At 37.4% G+C, this 16,972-nt stretch overlaps 1 protein-coding gene across 1 annotated transcript in view; it reads left to right on the top strand.

Moving 5' to 3' along the window:
- The window catches only part of LOC133066077 (solute carrier family 22 member 10-like), a 34,351-nt gene that overhangs the window by 2,200 nt on the left and 15,179 nt on the right, over positions 1 to 16,972 (top strand). Inside the window, exons 3-4 of the mRNA XM_061156795.1 lie at positions 11,004 to 11,158; positions 11,257 to 11,425. Coding sequence (XP_061012778.1) covers positions 11,004 to 11,158; positions 11,257 to 11,425 — 324 coding nt within the window. The remainder of the gene's footprint in view (positions 1 to 11,003; positions 11,159 to 11,256; positions 11,426 to 16,972) is intronic.

Below are 16,972 nucleotides of genomic sequence, written 5' to 3'. Positions count from 1 at the left end.
AGGAAACTTATAGTTCAGTCAAAGATTTTGAACTAAAAATAGATAAAAAGCTCTGGACATTGGTATCAAAAGCAAAAATAGACAAGTGGGGTTATGTCAAACTAGAAACTTCTCCATTGCAAAAGAAATGATCATTGCAAAATGAAATGGAAACCTACAGAGTAAGACAAAATATTTGAAAGGCATATGTCTGATAAAGAGTTAATATCCAAAGAAACTATTACAACAAATAACAAAAGCTCTCAAATACCCTGATTTTTTTTTATTAGTTGGAGGCTAATTACTTCACAACATTTCAGTGGGTTTTGTCATACATTGATATGAATCAGCCATAGATTTACACGTATTCCCCATCCCGATCCCCCCTCCCACCTCCCTCTTCACCCGATTCCTCTGGGTCTTGCCAGTGCACCAGGCCCGAGCACTTGTCTCATGCATCCCACCTGGGCTGGTGATCTGTTTCACCATGGATAGTATACATGCTGTTCTTTTGAAACATCCCACCCTCACATTCTCCCACAGAGTTCAAAAGTCTGTTCTGTATTTCTGTGTCTCTTTTTCTGTTTTGCATATAGGGTTATCGTTACCATCTTTCTAAATTCCATATATATGTGTTAGTATACTGTATTGGTCTTTATCTTTCTGGCTTACTTCACTCTGTATAACGGGCTCCAGTTTCATCCATCTCATTAGGACTGATTCAAATGAATTCTTTTTAATGGCTGAGTAATATTCCATGGTGTATATGTACCACAGCTTCCTTATCCATTCATCTGCTGATGGGCATCTAGGTTGCTTCCATGTCCTGGCTATTATAAACAGTGCTGCGATGAACATTGGGGTGCACGTGTCTCTTTCAGATCTGGTTTCCTCGGTGTGTATGCCCAGAAGTGGGATTGCTGGGTCATATGGCAGTTCTATTTCCAGTTTTTAAAGAAATCTCCACACTATTTTCCATAGCGGCTGATTTTTAAAATGGCATAGGACCTCAGTCGACATTTCTCCAAAGAACATATAGAAATAGTCAATCAGTATATGAGAAGACTCTTAACATCACTAATAACCAGAGAAATAGAAATCAAAATAATGGTGAGATATATCCTCATGCTGGTTCTGATGGCTATTATATCTAAGATATTGTTGCCAAGATCAATGTCAATGAGATTTTCCTTTTGCTTTCTTCCAGGAGTTTTACTATTTGGGGGTAATATTTAAGTCTTTAATCCATTTTAGTAAATTAAAAAAAATTTTGTAAGTTTTCAGAATTTTCTATATAGAATTTCATATCATATGCAAAGTCAATGTAATTCCTCCTTTCCAGTGGATGCTTTTTGTTTTTTCTTTTTCTTGCCTTATAGCTCTTCCAGGACTCATAGCACTTATAGGACTTCCAGGATTGTGTTGATAGGAGGGGTGAGCTGGCACCTCCTTTTCCCTCCTGAACTGAGAGGAAAATCTTTCAGCCTGTCCATACTAAGTATGCTATTGTCTGAAGACTTGTCGTATATTACCTTTATTACGTTGATGTGCATTTCTTCTATCCCTAACTAATTGAGTATTTTTTTTTTCTAACTGAGTATTTTTATCATGAAAAGATACTGTATTATGTCAAATGGCTTTTCCTGCATCTTTTGAGATGATCATATTATTTTTATTTTTCATTCTATTAATGTTGTATATTGCATACATGGAATTGTGTGTGTTGAACTCCAGGCATCCTAAGGATAAATCCCACTTGATCATAGTGTATAATCTTTTTAGTGTGCTGTTAAATTTGGTTTCTAATATCTTGTTAAGAAATTTTTGCATCTATATTTAGCAGAGATATTGGTCTTTAGTTTTCTTGTAATGTCCTTATCTAGCATGAAAATGGTAGTCTTTTCCTGTGAGTTTGAGAGTGTACTCTCTTCTTTAATTTTTTGGAAATGTTTGAGAAGAATTGGTGTTAATTGTAATTTGAATGTGTGGGAGTATTCACCTGTGAAACCAGCTGGTCCTATCTTTTTAAATTTAAATATAGTTGATTTGTAGCATTATATTATCTTCAGGTACATAAAATTATATTTCAATATTTTATAGATTATGCTCCATTTAAAGTTATTATGAATTAATGGTTACATTTTTCTGTGCTGTACAGTAGATCCTTGTGGTTTATTTATTTTATACATAAAGGCATGTTTATACATAAGAGATACATTTGTATCTTTTAATCCCATACTAGTTTGTTTTCTGTATCTGTGAGGCTGTTTCTTTATTGTTACATCCATTCTTTTCTATTAGTTTTTGATTTCACATATAAGTGATAGAGTACTTGTTTTTCTCTGTCTCCCTCATTTCTCTAAGCATACAGGTCCATCCACGTTGTTGCAAATGACAGAATTTCCTTCTTCTCTATAGCTGAATGATATCCCATTGTATATATGCACCATATCTTGTTTGTTCATTCATCTGTTAATGGCCACTTAGATTGCTTCCATATCTTGGCTATTATAAATAATGTTTCAATGAACACTGGGATGCATGTATCTTTTTGAATTATTGCTTTATTTTCCTGGTATGTACCCAGGAGTGGTATTGCTAGATCATATGGTAGTTCTATTTTAATTTTTTGAGGCACCTCCATATTCTTTTATACAGTTTTTTCACCAATTTACATTCCCACCAATATTTCATGAAGGTTCCCTTTTTTCCACACTTTTTCCGACAGATGTTATTTGTTGTCTTTTCCTTAATAGTGATCCTGATATATATAAGGTGATATTTCAGTGTGCTTTTGAATTTCATTTTTCTAGCAATTAATGATGCTGAGCATTTTGTCATCTGTCCATGGGCTGTCAGTATGTCCTAGCTGGAAAAATGTCTATTTAGGTCTTCTGACCATTTTAAAATTTCAGTTATTTACTTTTTGATACTGAATTACATGATCTGTTTAAATAGTTTTGACAGTAACAATACATTTTGCATGGGGCAAAATTTTAGTCATTGTTGGTAGTTCAGGTTTTCTGTTTTTATGACTTAGATAAATAGGAATTTATTCTAGCTTATCAACTTTATTCTTTATAAATGTCAGTAGCAGTCTCTTGCAATCCTCTGTATTTCTGTGGTATTAGCTGAAATGTCTCCTTTTTTAAAAAAAACTTTGAGTCTTCTTTCATTTATTTAGTTTAGATAAAGTTTGTCAATTTTGTTCATTTCTTAAAAAAAATCTCTTGGGATTGTTGATGTTTTTATTGATTTTCTGGTTTCCATTTATTTCATTTTTGGTCTTCTCTTTGTTATTTAATTCTTTCTGCTAACTGTGGGCTTGTTTCTTTCTCTCTCTCTCTCTCTCTCTCTCTCTCTTTTGTTCCTTGAGGTTAAAGTAATGTGATTTGAGAGGCTTCTTTTTCATAACTGCCCCATCTATTGCTATAAAGTTCATTCTTAGAGCTGATTTTGCAGCATTTCACAAGTTTTGATGTGTTGTATTACCATTTTTGTTTGTTTCAAGATGTTGGGGATTTCTCTTTTGAATTATTTTATGTCCCATTGGTTTTTTAGTTAATTTTTATGTATTTGAAGGTTTCCAACTTTCCATCCATTATTTATTTCTAGCTTCATCTTATTGTAGCTAGTTACAAAGATACTTGACAAAATTTCAATCTTCTTAGCTTTACTAAGACTTTTTTTGTGACATAGTATATAATCTATTTCAGAAAGTATTCACTGTGCACTGAAGCATGTGTATTCTGCTGCTGTTGGATGAAATGTTCTTTGTATCTTTTAGGACTGTTTGCTCTAAAGTGTAATCCAACTTTATTGTGTTTTTATTGACTTGCAGTCTGGATCATCTCTTTCCATTGTCAAAAACATGGTACAGAATTTCCCTCCTATTGTTGTATTGTCTATTTCTCCCTTCATATATGTTGTTGTTCATTGTATCGTCACTAAGTCATATCTGACTGTGACCCCATGGATTGCAGCATGCCAGGCTTCCGTGTCCTTCACTATTTTCTGGGGTTGCACAAACTTGTGTCCATTATGTCAATGATGCCATCCAACAATCTCATCTTCTGTTGCCCTCTTCTCCTCCTGTCCTCAATCTTTCCCAGCATTGGAGTCTTTTCCAATGAGTTGGGTCTTTGTGTCAGGTGGCCAAAGTATTGGATCTTCAGTTTCAGCATCAGTCCTTCCAATGAATATTCAGGACTGTTTTCCTTTAGGATTGACTGGTTTGATCTCCTTGCTATCCAAGGGACTCTCAAGAGTCTTCTCCAACACCACAATTTGAAAGCATCCATTCTTTGGCTTTCAGTCTTCTTAATGGTCCAAATGTCACATCCACACAGGACTACTGCAAAAACCACAGCTTTGACTATATGGACCTTTGTCAGCAAAGTGAAGTTTCTGCCTTTTAATGTGCTCTCTAGGTTTGTCATAACTTTCTTTAAAAGGTGCAACCTTCTTTTAATTTCACGTCCTCAGGGACCGTCTGCTGTGATTTTGGAGCCCAAGATGATACAATCTGTCACTGTTTCTACTTCTTCCCCATCTATTTGCTATGAAGTGATAGGACCAGATGTCATGATCTTGGTTTTGTGAATATTGAGTTTTAAGCCACCTTTTTCACTCTCTTCTTTCACCCTCATCAAGAAGCTCCTTAGTTCCTCTTCACTTTCTGCCATTAGAGTGCTATCATCTGCATATCTGAGGTTGTTGATATTTCTCCCAGCAGTCTTGATTCCAGGTTGTGATTCATCCAGCCTGGCTTTCACATGATGTACCCTACATAAACTTAAATAGACAGGGTGACAATATACAGCCTTGATGGACTCCTTTCTCAATTTTGAACCAGTTCATTGTTCCATGTCTTGTTCTAACTGTTGCTTCTTAACTTGCACATAGGTTTCTCAGGAGACAGGTAGGGTGGTCTGGTGTTCCCATCTCTTTAACATTTTTCCACAGTTTGTTGTGATCCATACAGTCAGAAGCTTTAGAATAGTCAGTGAAGCAGAAGTAGATGTTCTTCTGGAACTGCCTTGCTTTCCCTATGATTCAATGAATGTTGGCAATTTGATCTGATTCCTCTGCCTTTTCTAAACTCAGCTTGTACATCTGGAAGTTCTTGGTTCACATATTGCTGAATCCTAACTTGAAGGATTTTGAGCATAGCCTTACTAGCATGAGAAAAGAGCACAACTGTTCAGTAGTCTGAACATTCTTGGGCTTCCCTGGTAGCTCAGTGGTAAAGAATTCACCTGCAAATCAGGAGCCACAGGATATGCAGGTTCGATTTCTGTGTTGGAAAGATTCTCTGGAGGAGGGCATGGCAACTCACTCTAGCATTCTTGCCTGGAGAATCACATGGACAGAGGATCATGGTGGTCTACAGTCCACAGGGTTGCAAAGAGTTGGACATGGTTGAAGTGATTTAGCATGCACACTGAACATTCTTTGGCACTGCTCTTCTTTGGGATTGAAATGAAAACTGACCTTTTCCTGTCCTGTGGTCCTACCAAACATTTAAAGTAGAATCAATACCAACCCATCTTAAATTTATCCATATAAATAGAAGATGGGATAATATTTTAAAATTCATTTACTAGGCCAGCATCGTACTGATACCATAGCAATGAAAAAACAGGGAACTAAAGCTATAGGACAATATCAATGGTAAACATAGATGCAATGATCCTTATCAAAATACTAATAAACCAAATTCAGTGACACAGTAAAAGCATTTTATACCATGAACAAGTGGTTTTTACCCCAAGCATGCAAGAATGGTTCAAAAAATAAAAATAAAAAAGAATGGTTCAAAACATGCAAGTCACTCAACATGATATAGCATATTAACAGAATAAAGGATCATATCAATGGATGGTTAAAAAATTGGAAATATTCAGCATCTTGCTTGATGAGATATTTGCTATGACCAGTATGTTCTCTCGACAAAACTCTGTTAGCCCTTTACCTGCCTCATTTTGTACTCCAAAGCCAAACTTGCCTGTTACTCCAGGTATCTCTTGACTTCCTACATTTGCATTCCAATCCCCTATAATGGAAAGGACATCTTTTTCTGTGTTTGTTCTACAAGATGCTGTAGGTTTTCATAGAACCAGTCAACTTCATTTTCTGCAACATCAGTAGTTATGGCATAGACTTGGATAACTGTGATGTTGAATGGTTTGTCTTGGCAACAACTGAGGTCATTTCATTGCTTTTGAAATTGCACACACATACTGTGTTTTGGACTCTTTAGATATGAGGGCTACTCCATACCTTCTAAGGGATTCTTGTCCACAGTAGTGCATATAATGGCCATCTGAATTAAATTCCCCCATTTCCATCCATTTTAGTTCACTGATGCCATCTTCTGTTTGACCACATCCAATTTACCTTGATTCATGGACCTAACATTCCAGGTTCTTATATTATATTGTTTTTTAGGGCATCGGACTTTGTTTTTACCACCAGACACATCTGCAACTGAGCTTCATTTGAGCTTTGGTCCAGTTATTTCTTTCTGGAGCTCTTTGTTATTGCCCTTCATTCTTTCCTAGTAGCATATTGGACATCTTCTGACCTGGTGGGCTGGTCTTCTGGGGTCATATCATTTTATGTTTTCATAATGCTCATGGGGTTCTTGCCACAAGAATACTGGAGTGGTTTGCCATTTCCTCCTCCAGTGGACCATGTTTTGCCAGAACTCTTTACTATGACCCACCAGTCTTTGGTGGCCCTGCATGATGTGGCTCCTAGTTCCATTGAGTTACACAAACACCTTCACCTTAACAAGGCTGTGATTCATTGGAAATCTTATCAATTGCAGTAACACGAATAAATAAATTATTATACTATGCATGTATTATTATACTACATGAATAAGCTTGACACAAGACACATACTGCATGACTAACTTACATGTGGATTATGAAATACTTGAATCAGAGGAAGATAATGTAGAGAAGTGATTGTCAAGATTTTGGGGGTGAGAGAAATGGGGAGATGTTGGTCAAAGGGTATAAAGTTTCAGTCTTGCAAGATGAATATATCCTGGTCATGTATGGCACAGTTGTTTTTCAGTCCCTAAGTCGTGTCCAACTCTTTGCGACCCCATGGACTGCAACATGCTTGGCTCCCACGTCCTTCCTCTCTCCTGGAGTTTGCTCAAATTCATGTCCACTGAGTAGATGATGCTATCTAACCATCTCATCCTTTCCCTCTCCTTTTCCTTCTGCCTTCCATCTTTCTCAGCATCAGGGTCTTTTTCAGTAAGTAGGTATAGTTAATGATAACTTACTGTATACTCAAAACTTGCACGAGTCTAGATCATAAGTGCTCTCTCACACACAAAAATTGTATCTGTGACATGATGGGTATGTTAATAAGCTTGGTTTAAGTGGTCACTTCACAATATATATATATCAAATCATCACACTGAACATCTTACATATATGCAATTTATTTGCTTTTGTCAATTATACCTCAATAAAGTGGACAAATTACCAATGGATTTGAATAGATACATTTGTTTACAAAGAAGATATACAACTTGTAAGAAGCACATGAAAAGAAGCACAACAGCATCACTTATTAAGCCATGCCAATCAAAACTATATTGAAACCCCAATATATAAAATAGATAATTAATAAAGACCTACTCATCAAAAAAACAAGAGAGTTCCAGAAAAACATCTATTTCTGCTTTATTGACTATGCCAAAGCCTTTGACTGTGTGGATCACAATAAACTGTGGAAAGTTCTGAAAGAGATGGGAATACCAGACCACCTGACCTGCCTCTTGAGAAACCTGTATGCAGGTCAGGAAGCAACAGCTAGAACTGGACATGGAACAACAGACTGGTTCCCAACAGGAAAAGGAGTACATCAAGGCTGTATATTGTCACTCTACTTATTTAACTTATATGCAGAGTACATCATGAGAAACGCTGGGCTGGATGAAGCACAAGCTGGAATCAAGATTGCCAGGAGAAATGTCAATAACCTCAGATATGCAGATGACACCAGGATTATGGCAGGAAGTGAAGAAGAACTAAAGAGCCTCTTGATGAAAGTGAAAGAGGAGAGTGAAAAAGTTGGCTTAAAGCTCAACATTCAGAAAGCTAAGATCATGGCATCTGGTCCCATCACTTCATGGCAAATAGATGGGGAAACAGTGGAAATAGTGGCTGACTTTATTTTTTTGGGCTCCAAAATCACTTCAGATGGTGACCACAGTCATTAAATTAAAAGACACTTACTCCTTGGAAGAAAAGTTATGACCAACCTAGACAGCATATTACAAAGTAGAGACATTACTTTGTCAACAAAGGTCCATCTAGTCAAGGCTATGGTTTTTCCAGTGGTCATGTGTGGATGTGAGAGTTGGACTATAAAGAAGGCTGAGCACTGAAGAATTGATGTTTTTGAACTGTGGTGTTGGAGAAGACTCTTGAGAGTCCCTTGGACTGCAAGGAGATCCAACCAGTCCATCCTGAAGGAGATCAGTCCTGGGTGTTCATTGAAAGGACTGATGTTGAAGCTGAAACTCCAATACTTTGCCACCTGATGCGAAGAGCTGACTCATTTGAAAAGACCCTGATGCTGGAAAAGGTTGAAGGCAGGAGGAGAAGGGGATGACAGAGGATGAGATGGTTGGATGGCATCACAGACTCAATGGGCATGAGTTTGAGTAAATTCTGGGAGTTGGTGATGGACAGGGAGGCCTGGCATGCTCTGGTCCATGGGGTCACAAGGAATCAGACATGACCGAGTGACTGAACTGAACTGAACTGAAAGACTTACTGTATAGCAGAGGGAGTTGGATAAGGGAATGGCAACCCATTCCAGTATTCTTGCCTGGAGAATCCCACGGACAGAGGAGCTTGGTGGGCTACAATCCATGGGGTCGAAAAGAATTGGACACAACTGAGTGACTAACACACCTGTACACACATAGCAGAGGGACCTCTACTCCATACTCTGTAATGACCTATGTGGGAAAAGAGTCTAGAAAGAGTAGAGCCCCTTGGACAGCAAGGAGATCAAACCAGTCAATCATAAAGGAAATATTCATTGGAAGGACTAATGCTGAAGCTGAAGCTCCAACACTGGCCACCTGATGTGAAGAGCTGACTCTTTGGAAAAGACCTTCATGCTATAAAAGATTGAGGGCAGGAGGAGAAGGGAGTAACAGAGGATGAGATGGTTGGATGGCATCAGTGAAGCAATGGACATGAGTTTGAGCAAATTCTGGGAGATAATGAAAGACAGGAAAACCTGGTGTGCTGCAGTCCATGGGGTCACAGAGTTGAATTCCACTTAGTAACTGAACAACGACAACATATATATGTATAACTGACTAGTGTTGATGTACAGCAGAAACTAGCACAACATTAAATCAAGTGTACTCCAGCTTAAAAAATCTGAATTGAAACCAGTTCAAACACACTAGGATGACCAGAATAACAAGAATAAAAATCAGAAATGAGTGCGATGGTAGTTCAAGAGGATGTGTAGCTCACCCTCCCACCTGAACACATAAAAAACTACATCCATACATGGAACGACCCTCAGTGAGCACTACTGGGAAAGTAGCATAAGGACTTCCCTGGCAGCCCAGTGGTTAAGACGTCATCTTCCAGTTCAGGGGTTTTCGGTTTGATCCCTGGGTCAGGAAATTAAGATCCCATATACTTTGAGGCCTAAAAACCAAAACCTAAAGCAGAAGCAATATTTTAACAAACTCAATTAAAGACTTTAAAAGATGGTCCATATCAAAGAAAATCTCTTTTAAAAAAAAGAGATACGTTTGACATCTTTAGCATTATTATTTCTGGAAATGTATTTTGCTTTGAAATTTATTTTGTTTGATGTTGATATAAATATTCCAGCTTATTATTATTACTATTTATGTTGTATATCTTTTTTGTCAATTTAGTTTTAACCTATAATAATTTAAGTACTATTGTGGGAAGCATGGTCTTCCCTAGTGGCTCAGATGGTAAAGAATACGCCTGTGATGCAGGAAAAGCAAAAAATTAAGTTTTCAAAGAAATGCATTCTGGTAATTTCTATCAGTTGAAATTAGTTTGATATGATTGCTACAATTTTTGTCTATCAAATCATTTTGTGTTTTCTAAATTATTTTCTTTATGATAATGATTACGTATATGATTATTGATGTGTTTATTCCTATGTTGCTCATTTTCTGTTTTCGGAGGAACTGTATGAATACTTTAAGAATTCCATTTAAATATTGCAGAGAAATTCCTGATCCCAAACATGTTTATCTGTTTTTATTACTGGTTATATAGATTTGCACATCCTATTAAGTCCTAGATGTCTCCACTAAGACTCTGTTTTCATGACTCTCAATGAAACAGAAAATTTATTTTTCCTTCTTTTGTCCTTCATCTTTTCCTGTTCATTCTCCATCTTACATAGTTTTTTTCTCTGAGAGATTTATATAATATCCTCTATCTGTGTTGTAGTGCTTTTACATTCTGTTCTAGCAAAGCATATTGCTTGAGACCAATAAATCCAGATTCAACATAGAGTGATCCTTACATAAACCTCCTACAACTTTGTTGCATTCCCCACCAATCTTTTGTATCAGTGTAGCCTTAATCTGTCTGATCCTAGAGACCCAAGTACACTTTTAGCTCTTTTGTGGTCTACGCAGTGGATAGACTATCTAGTTTGTTAAATATGTAAGTTAGTAAAATATGTGCTTACAGTATGTTACAATTTCCAACACTGTAGTTCTCTTTATATGCTAGATGACAGAGTCCATTGGTGATTGGAGTATGAAGTTTTGGTATTGCTAGTGTACATTGTAGACAAGGAATGTTATTTGAGGAGATTTCCATTGTTGATTTAGCTCTTGATTTTTCAAGCGTTCAGGTACAAAGAATCATTTGTTAAAGCATTCTTTACATTTCAGTGTATGGTTTTGCTTTCTTAATGTTTTGCCCCAAATTATCATTGCTTTCGTATTCTAACTGCCTTCTGTTTCTTAGGTTTGGGCGGAGGTTGATTCTCAGGTGCTGTTTGCTCCAGCTCGCCATCTCTGGGACCTGTGCAGCCTTTGCCCCCACGTTCCTCATTTACTGCTCCTTACGCTTCTGGTCAGGCTGTTCTGCTGTGGTCATCATATCAAATAACAGTATGCTCGGTAAGTTGACAATTTTGATCTCTTCCACTTTCCAAACCTTAAATTTGATCTTGAAATTTCTTCATCTAACATTACTACCTCAACTGTGTTTCTTTCAGTTACAGAGTGGACCAGATCCCAGTCAAAAGCCATGGTAATAACACTGGTATCCTGTGCCCTTAGTATTGGACAGATGATGCTGGGAGGACTGGCTTTTGTCTTTCGAGAGTGGCGCACCCTGCAGCTGGTGGTGTCTGTACCTTTCTTTGTCTTCTTTCTCTCCTCAAGGTAAAATCTTCTCTCTCACTCTGACTTAAGGGAACTGGGGTGAAAATGCATATTGAATTGCAATATATTGACTTCCTTATTCCCTGGACCCTTTCTTATTGTTTGGCTATAAAACCCATGTTTCTCATCTGTTCATTCTATACACTTTGAGATTCCAGGAGCAGCTTTGTTGTTGTCATTCACTTGCTAAGTCACGGCTGACTCTTTGCAGCCTCAAAGACTGTAGCATGCTAGGATCCTTTGCCTTCCACTGACTTCCAGGGTTTCCTCCAATTCATGTCTATTGACTCAGTGATGCTATCTAACCATCTTATCCTCTGCCTCCCCCTTCTCCTTTTGCCTTCAGTCTTTCTGAGTATCAAGTCTTTTCCAATGAATCATTTCTCCACATCAGATGGCCAAGGAATTGGAGCTTCAGCTTCAGCATCAGTCCTTTCAATGAATATGTAGGGTTGATTTCCTTTAGGATTGACTTGTTTGATCTTGCTGTCCAAGGGACTCTCAAGAGTCTTCTCCAGCACCACGGTTCAAAAGCATCAATTCCTTTGGTGCTCAGCCTTCTTTATAGTCCAACTCTCACATGCGCACCTGATTACTGGAAAAACTATAACTTTGACTGTATGGACCTCTGTCAGCAAAGTGATGTCTCTGCTTTTTAATATGCTATCTAGGTTTGTCATAGCTTTCCTTTCAAGTAGCTAGTATCTTTTAATTTCATGGCTGCAGTTAAAAGTCCACAGTGATTTTGGAACCCAGGAAAATAAAATCTGTCACTGCTTCCACTTTCCCCCCTTCTATTTGTCATGAAGTGATGGGACAAGATGCCATGATTTTAGTATTTTTGTAAGATCTAGATAAGATTTATTGATCAGGTTGTTTTAGAAAACCAACATCAAAACACTGACAAGATACGTCAATACAGATTGGACATTTTAGGGTAAATCCATTGTATTTCCTACCTGCTTGTAGGTAACTAGGTAAGGTGGAAAAACTATCCTGATCATAAGACATGCACATCAGACTGCAAAAGGACTTCCACACTATTTAACAGAACTGTGGTAAATAGCTTTAAAGTAAGGCAGGCATCATGTGTCGCCTAAGCAAACCCTATACCAAGAGTTTTTGAAAGTTGAGTTTCAAGCCAGGTTTTTCATTTTCCTCTTTCACCCTCAACAAGAGGCTCTTTCGTTCCTCTTCACTTTCTGCCCTTAGTATCATCTGCACATGTGAGGTTTTGCTATCTCTCCTGGCAATCTTGATTTCAACTTGTGCTTCACCCACCCTGGCATTTTGCATGATGCACTCAGCATATAAGTTAAATAAGCGGGGTGACAATATACAGCCTTGACATACTCCTTTCCCAATTTTGAATCAGTCCATTGTTCCATGTCCAGTTCTAATTGTTGCTTCTTGATCTGCATACAGGTTCAGGGACAGGTAAGGTGGTCTGGTACTCCTATCTCTTTAAAAAATTTCCACAGTTTGTTGTGATCCACACAGTCAAAGGCTTTAGCATAAATGAAGCAGAAATAGATGTTTTTATGGAACTCCTTTGCTTTCTCTATGATCCAGTGGATGTTGGCAATTTGATCTCTGCTTCCTCTGCCTTTTCTAAACCCAACTTGTAAATACATTTTGAAGTTTTCAATTCATGTACTGCTGAAGCCTAGGTTGAAGGACTTTGAGCATTACCTTGCTAGCATGTGAAATGAGTGCAATTGTATCATAGTTTGAACATTCTTTGACAGTGCCCTCCTTCGGGATTGGAATGAAAACTGACTGGTGGAAAGAATAGGGAATAACAATGAACTTTTGGCTAGGGGGTTTTAGGTATTTTCTTGCCATCCTTCTTCATACGTCTTATTAGTATAGAGCTAATAGAGTTATTTGAAAAGTATTTTCCTTAATATCAAATATTGTCTCAAATATTTTAAAAAGATATACTATCAGTTTTTTGGCTTTGAAATTAATATGGTTACAGTAGATTTTCAGTGATTTTCTATGTTCCAGATGAAATTGAATAAAAAGACAACAAATATATTCAGAGAGAAGTTTGCCAAAATAGTAGCATGATTTCTCCAGTGTGAAAATGGCATGCATATTTGGTGTTTTACATTATGTGTTGAGCAGTCTCTCTTTCCTTAAGTAATTTTAACAAACATTTTTTTAATGAACAAAACATTTTTTAAAATTTAATTAACTACCTGACCTATTTACAATATATTTTTTTCTATTCTCTTAGAATGGGACTGGTGATGGGACCAGATGCTATGATCTTCACTTTTTAAATGTTGAGTTTTAAGCCAGCTTTTTCACTCTCCTCTTTCACCTTCATCAAGAGGCTCTATAGTTCCTCTTCACTTTCTGCCATTAGGGTGGTGGTGTCTGCATATCTGAGGTTATTGATATTTCTCCTGGCAATCTTGATTCCAGCTTGTGATTCATCTAGCCAGGCGTTTCACATGATGTCCTTGCTGTGGCTAGGACTTCCAAAATTATGTTGAACAGTAATGTCTAGAGTGGACATCCTTATTTTGTTCCTGGTCTTAGAGGAAAGACTTTCAGTTTTTCACTATTGAAAATAATGTGTGTTGTGGATTTCTCCTATATGGCCTTTATTATGTTGAGGTAGTTTCCTTCTATGCTCATTTTCTGGGAAGTTAATCATAAATGGGTGTTGAATTTTGTCAAAAACTTTTCTGCTTCTATGGAAATTGTCTTATGGCTTTTATCTTTTAATTTGTGACTATGGTGCATCACATTGATTGATTTCTGTATAAGCATTATTGTATCCCCACTTGATCATAGTGTATGATCCTTTTAATGTGCTGTTAGATTCATTTTGCTAGTATTCTATTGAGGGTTTTTGCATCTATGTTCACCAGTGATATTTCCCTGTAATTTTCTTTTTTGTGTGTGATATCTTTGTCTGGTTTTGGTATCTGGGTGATGATGGCCTTGTAGAATGAGTTTGGGAGTGTTCCTCTCTCTGCAATTTTTTGAAAGTGTTTGAGAAGGATAGACAGTTGGCTTTTCTCTAGACATATGTTATAATATGTGAAACCATCTGGCCCTGGACTTTGGTTTGTTGGAAGATTTTTGATCACAGTTTCAATTTCAGTGCTTGTGATTGGTCTGTTCATATTTTCTATTTCTATTTTCTATTTCTTCCTAGTTCAGTCTTGGAAAGTTGTACTTTTCTAAGAGTTTTTCCATGTCTTCCAGGTTGTCCATTTTATTGGCATATAGTTGCTCATAGTAGTCTCTTTTGATCCTTTGTATATTTGTGGTATCTTTTGTAACTTCTCATTTTTCATTTCTAATTTTATTGCTTTGAGTCTTCTTCATGTTTGCTTGATGAGTCTGGATAATGGTTTATCCATTTTGTTTATTTTCTCAAAAAGCAGCTTTTAGTTTTATTGATCATCACTATTATTTTCTTCATTTATTTATGCTCTGATTTTTATGATTTCTTTCCTTCTACTAACTTTGGCCCCTTTTTATTCTTCTTTTTCTAATTGCTTTAGGTGTAAGATTAGGTTCTTTATTTGAGAGATTTTTCTTGTTTCTTGAGGTAGAATTGTACTGCTATAAACTTCACTCTCAGAACTGTTTTTGCTGCATTCTATCGGTTTTGAATGCAAGACCCAGATTTCCCCACAGCCAGTCCCTCCCATCAGGAAGCTTCCACAAGCCTCTTATCCTCATCCATCAGAGTGCAGACAGAATGAAAGCCACAGTCTCAGAAAACTAACCAAAACTGATCACATGGATCACAGCCTTGTCTAACTCAGTGAAACTATGAGTCATGCCATGTAAGGTCGCTTAAGATGGGCAAGTCATGGTGGAGAGTTCTGACAAAATGTGGTCCAATGAGAAAGGAGTGGCAAAGCACTTCAGCATTCTTGCCTTGAGAACCCCATGAACAGCATGAAAAGGCAAAAGATACGACACTGAAAGTTGAACTCCCCAACTCGGTAGATGAACAATATGCTGCTGGAGAAGAGTGGAGAAATAGCTCCAGAAGGAATGAAGAGGTTGAGCCAAAGTGGAAACAGTGCCTGCTTGTGGATGTGTCTGGTGGTGAAAGTAAAGTCTTATGTTATAAAGAACAATATTGCATAGGAACCTGGAATGTTAGGTCCATGAGTCAAGGTAAATTGGAAGTGGTTAAACAGGAGACGGCAAGAGTGAACATCAAAATTTTAGGAATCAGTGAACCAAAATGGACCAGAATGGGCAAATTTAACTCAGATGACCATTATATCTCCTACTGTGGGCAAGAATTCCTTAGAAAAAATGGAGTAACCCTCATAGTCAACGAAAGAGTCCAAAATGCAGTACTTGGGTGCAATCTCAAAAATGACAGAATGATCTCTGTTCGTTTCTAAGGCAAACCATTCAATATCACAGTAATCCAAGTCTATGTCTCAACCACTAGTGCTGAAGAAGCTGAGGTTGAACAATTCTATGAAGAGCTACAAGACCTTCCAGAACTAATACCAAAAAGATTTCCTTTTCATCATAGGGGACTAGAATGCAAAAATAGGAAGTTAAGAGATACCTGGAGTAACATGTAAGTTTGGCCTTGGAGTACAAAATGAAGCAGGGCAAAGGCTAACAGAGTTTGGCCAAGAGAATGAACTGGTCATAGCAAACACCCTCTTCCAACAACACAAGAGATGACTCTACACATGGACATTACAATGGTTAATACCAAAATCAGATTGATTATATTCTTTGCAGGCAAAGATGGAGAAGCTCTATACAATCAGCAAAAACAAGACTGGGAGCTGACTGTGACTCAGATCATGAACTCCTTATTGCAAAATTCAGACTTAAATAGAAGAAAGTAGGGAAAACCCCTAGGCCATTTATGTATGAACTAAATCAAATCCCTTTCAATTATACAGTGGAAGTGACAAATAGATTACAGGGATTAGATCTGATAGACAGAGTTCCAGAAGATCTATGGATGGAGGTTTGTAACACTGTAGGGAGGCAATGATCAAAATCATCCCCAAGAAAAAGAAATGCAATAATGCAAAATGGTTATCTGAGGAGGCCTTACAAATAACTGAGAAAAGAAGAGAAGCAAAGGCAAAGGAGAAAAGGAAAGATATATCCATCTGAATGCAGAGTACCAAAGAATAGCAAGGAGAGGTGAGAAAGCCTTTCTAAGTGATCAGTGCAAAGAAATAGAGGAAAACAATAGAATGGGAAAAACTAGAGACACTTCAAGAAAATTAGAGACATCAGGGGAACATTTCATGGAAAGATGAGCACAAAAAAGGACAGAAAGAGTATGGACCTCAAAGAAGCAGAAGATATTAAAAGGAGGTAGCAAGAATACACAGAAGAACTATACAAAAAAGATCTTATTGACCCAGACAACCATGATGGTGTGATCACTCACCTGCTGGAATGAGTGTCCAGTCAGACATCCTGGAGCCCAAAGTCAAGCAGGCCTTACAAAGCATGACTATGAACAAAGTTAGTGGGGGTGATGGAATTCCAATTGAGCTGTTTCAAATCCTAAAAGATGAT

Source organism: Dama dama, chromosome 2 (genome assembly GCF_033118175.1).
Source record: "Dama dama isolate Ldn47 chromosome 2, ASM3311817v1, whole genome shotgun sequence".
NCBI lineage: Eukaryota > Metazoa > Chordata > Mammalia > Artiodactyla > Cervidae > Dama > Dama dama.
The sequence above is the reverse complement of the archived record's forward strand: the minus strand, read 5'-3'. Positions and strand labels throughout refer to the sequence as shown.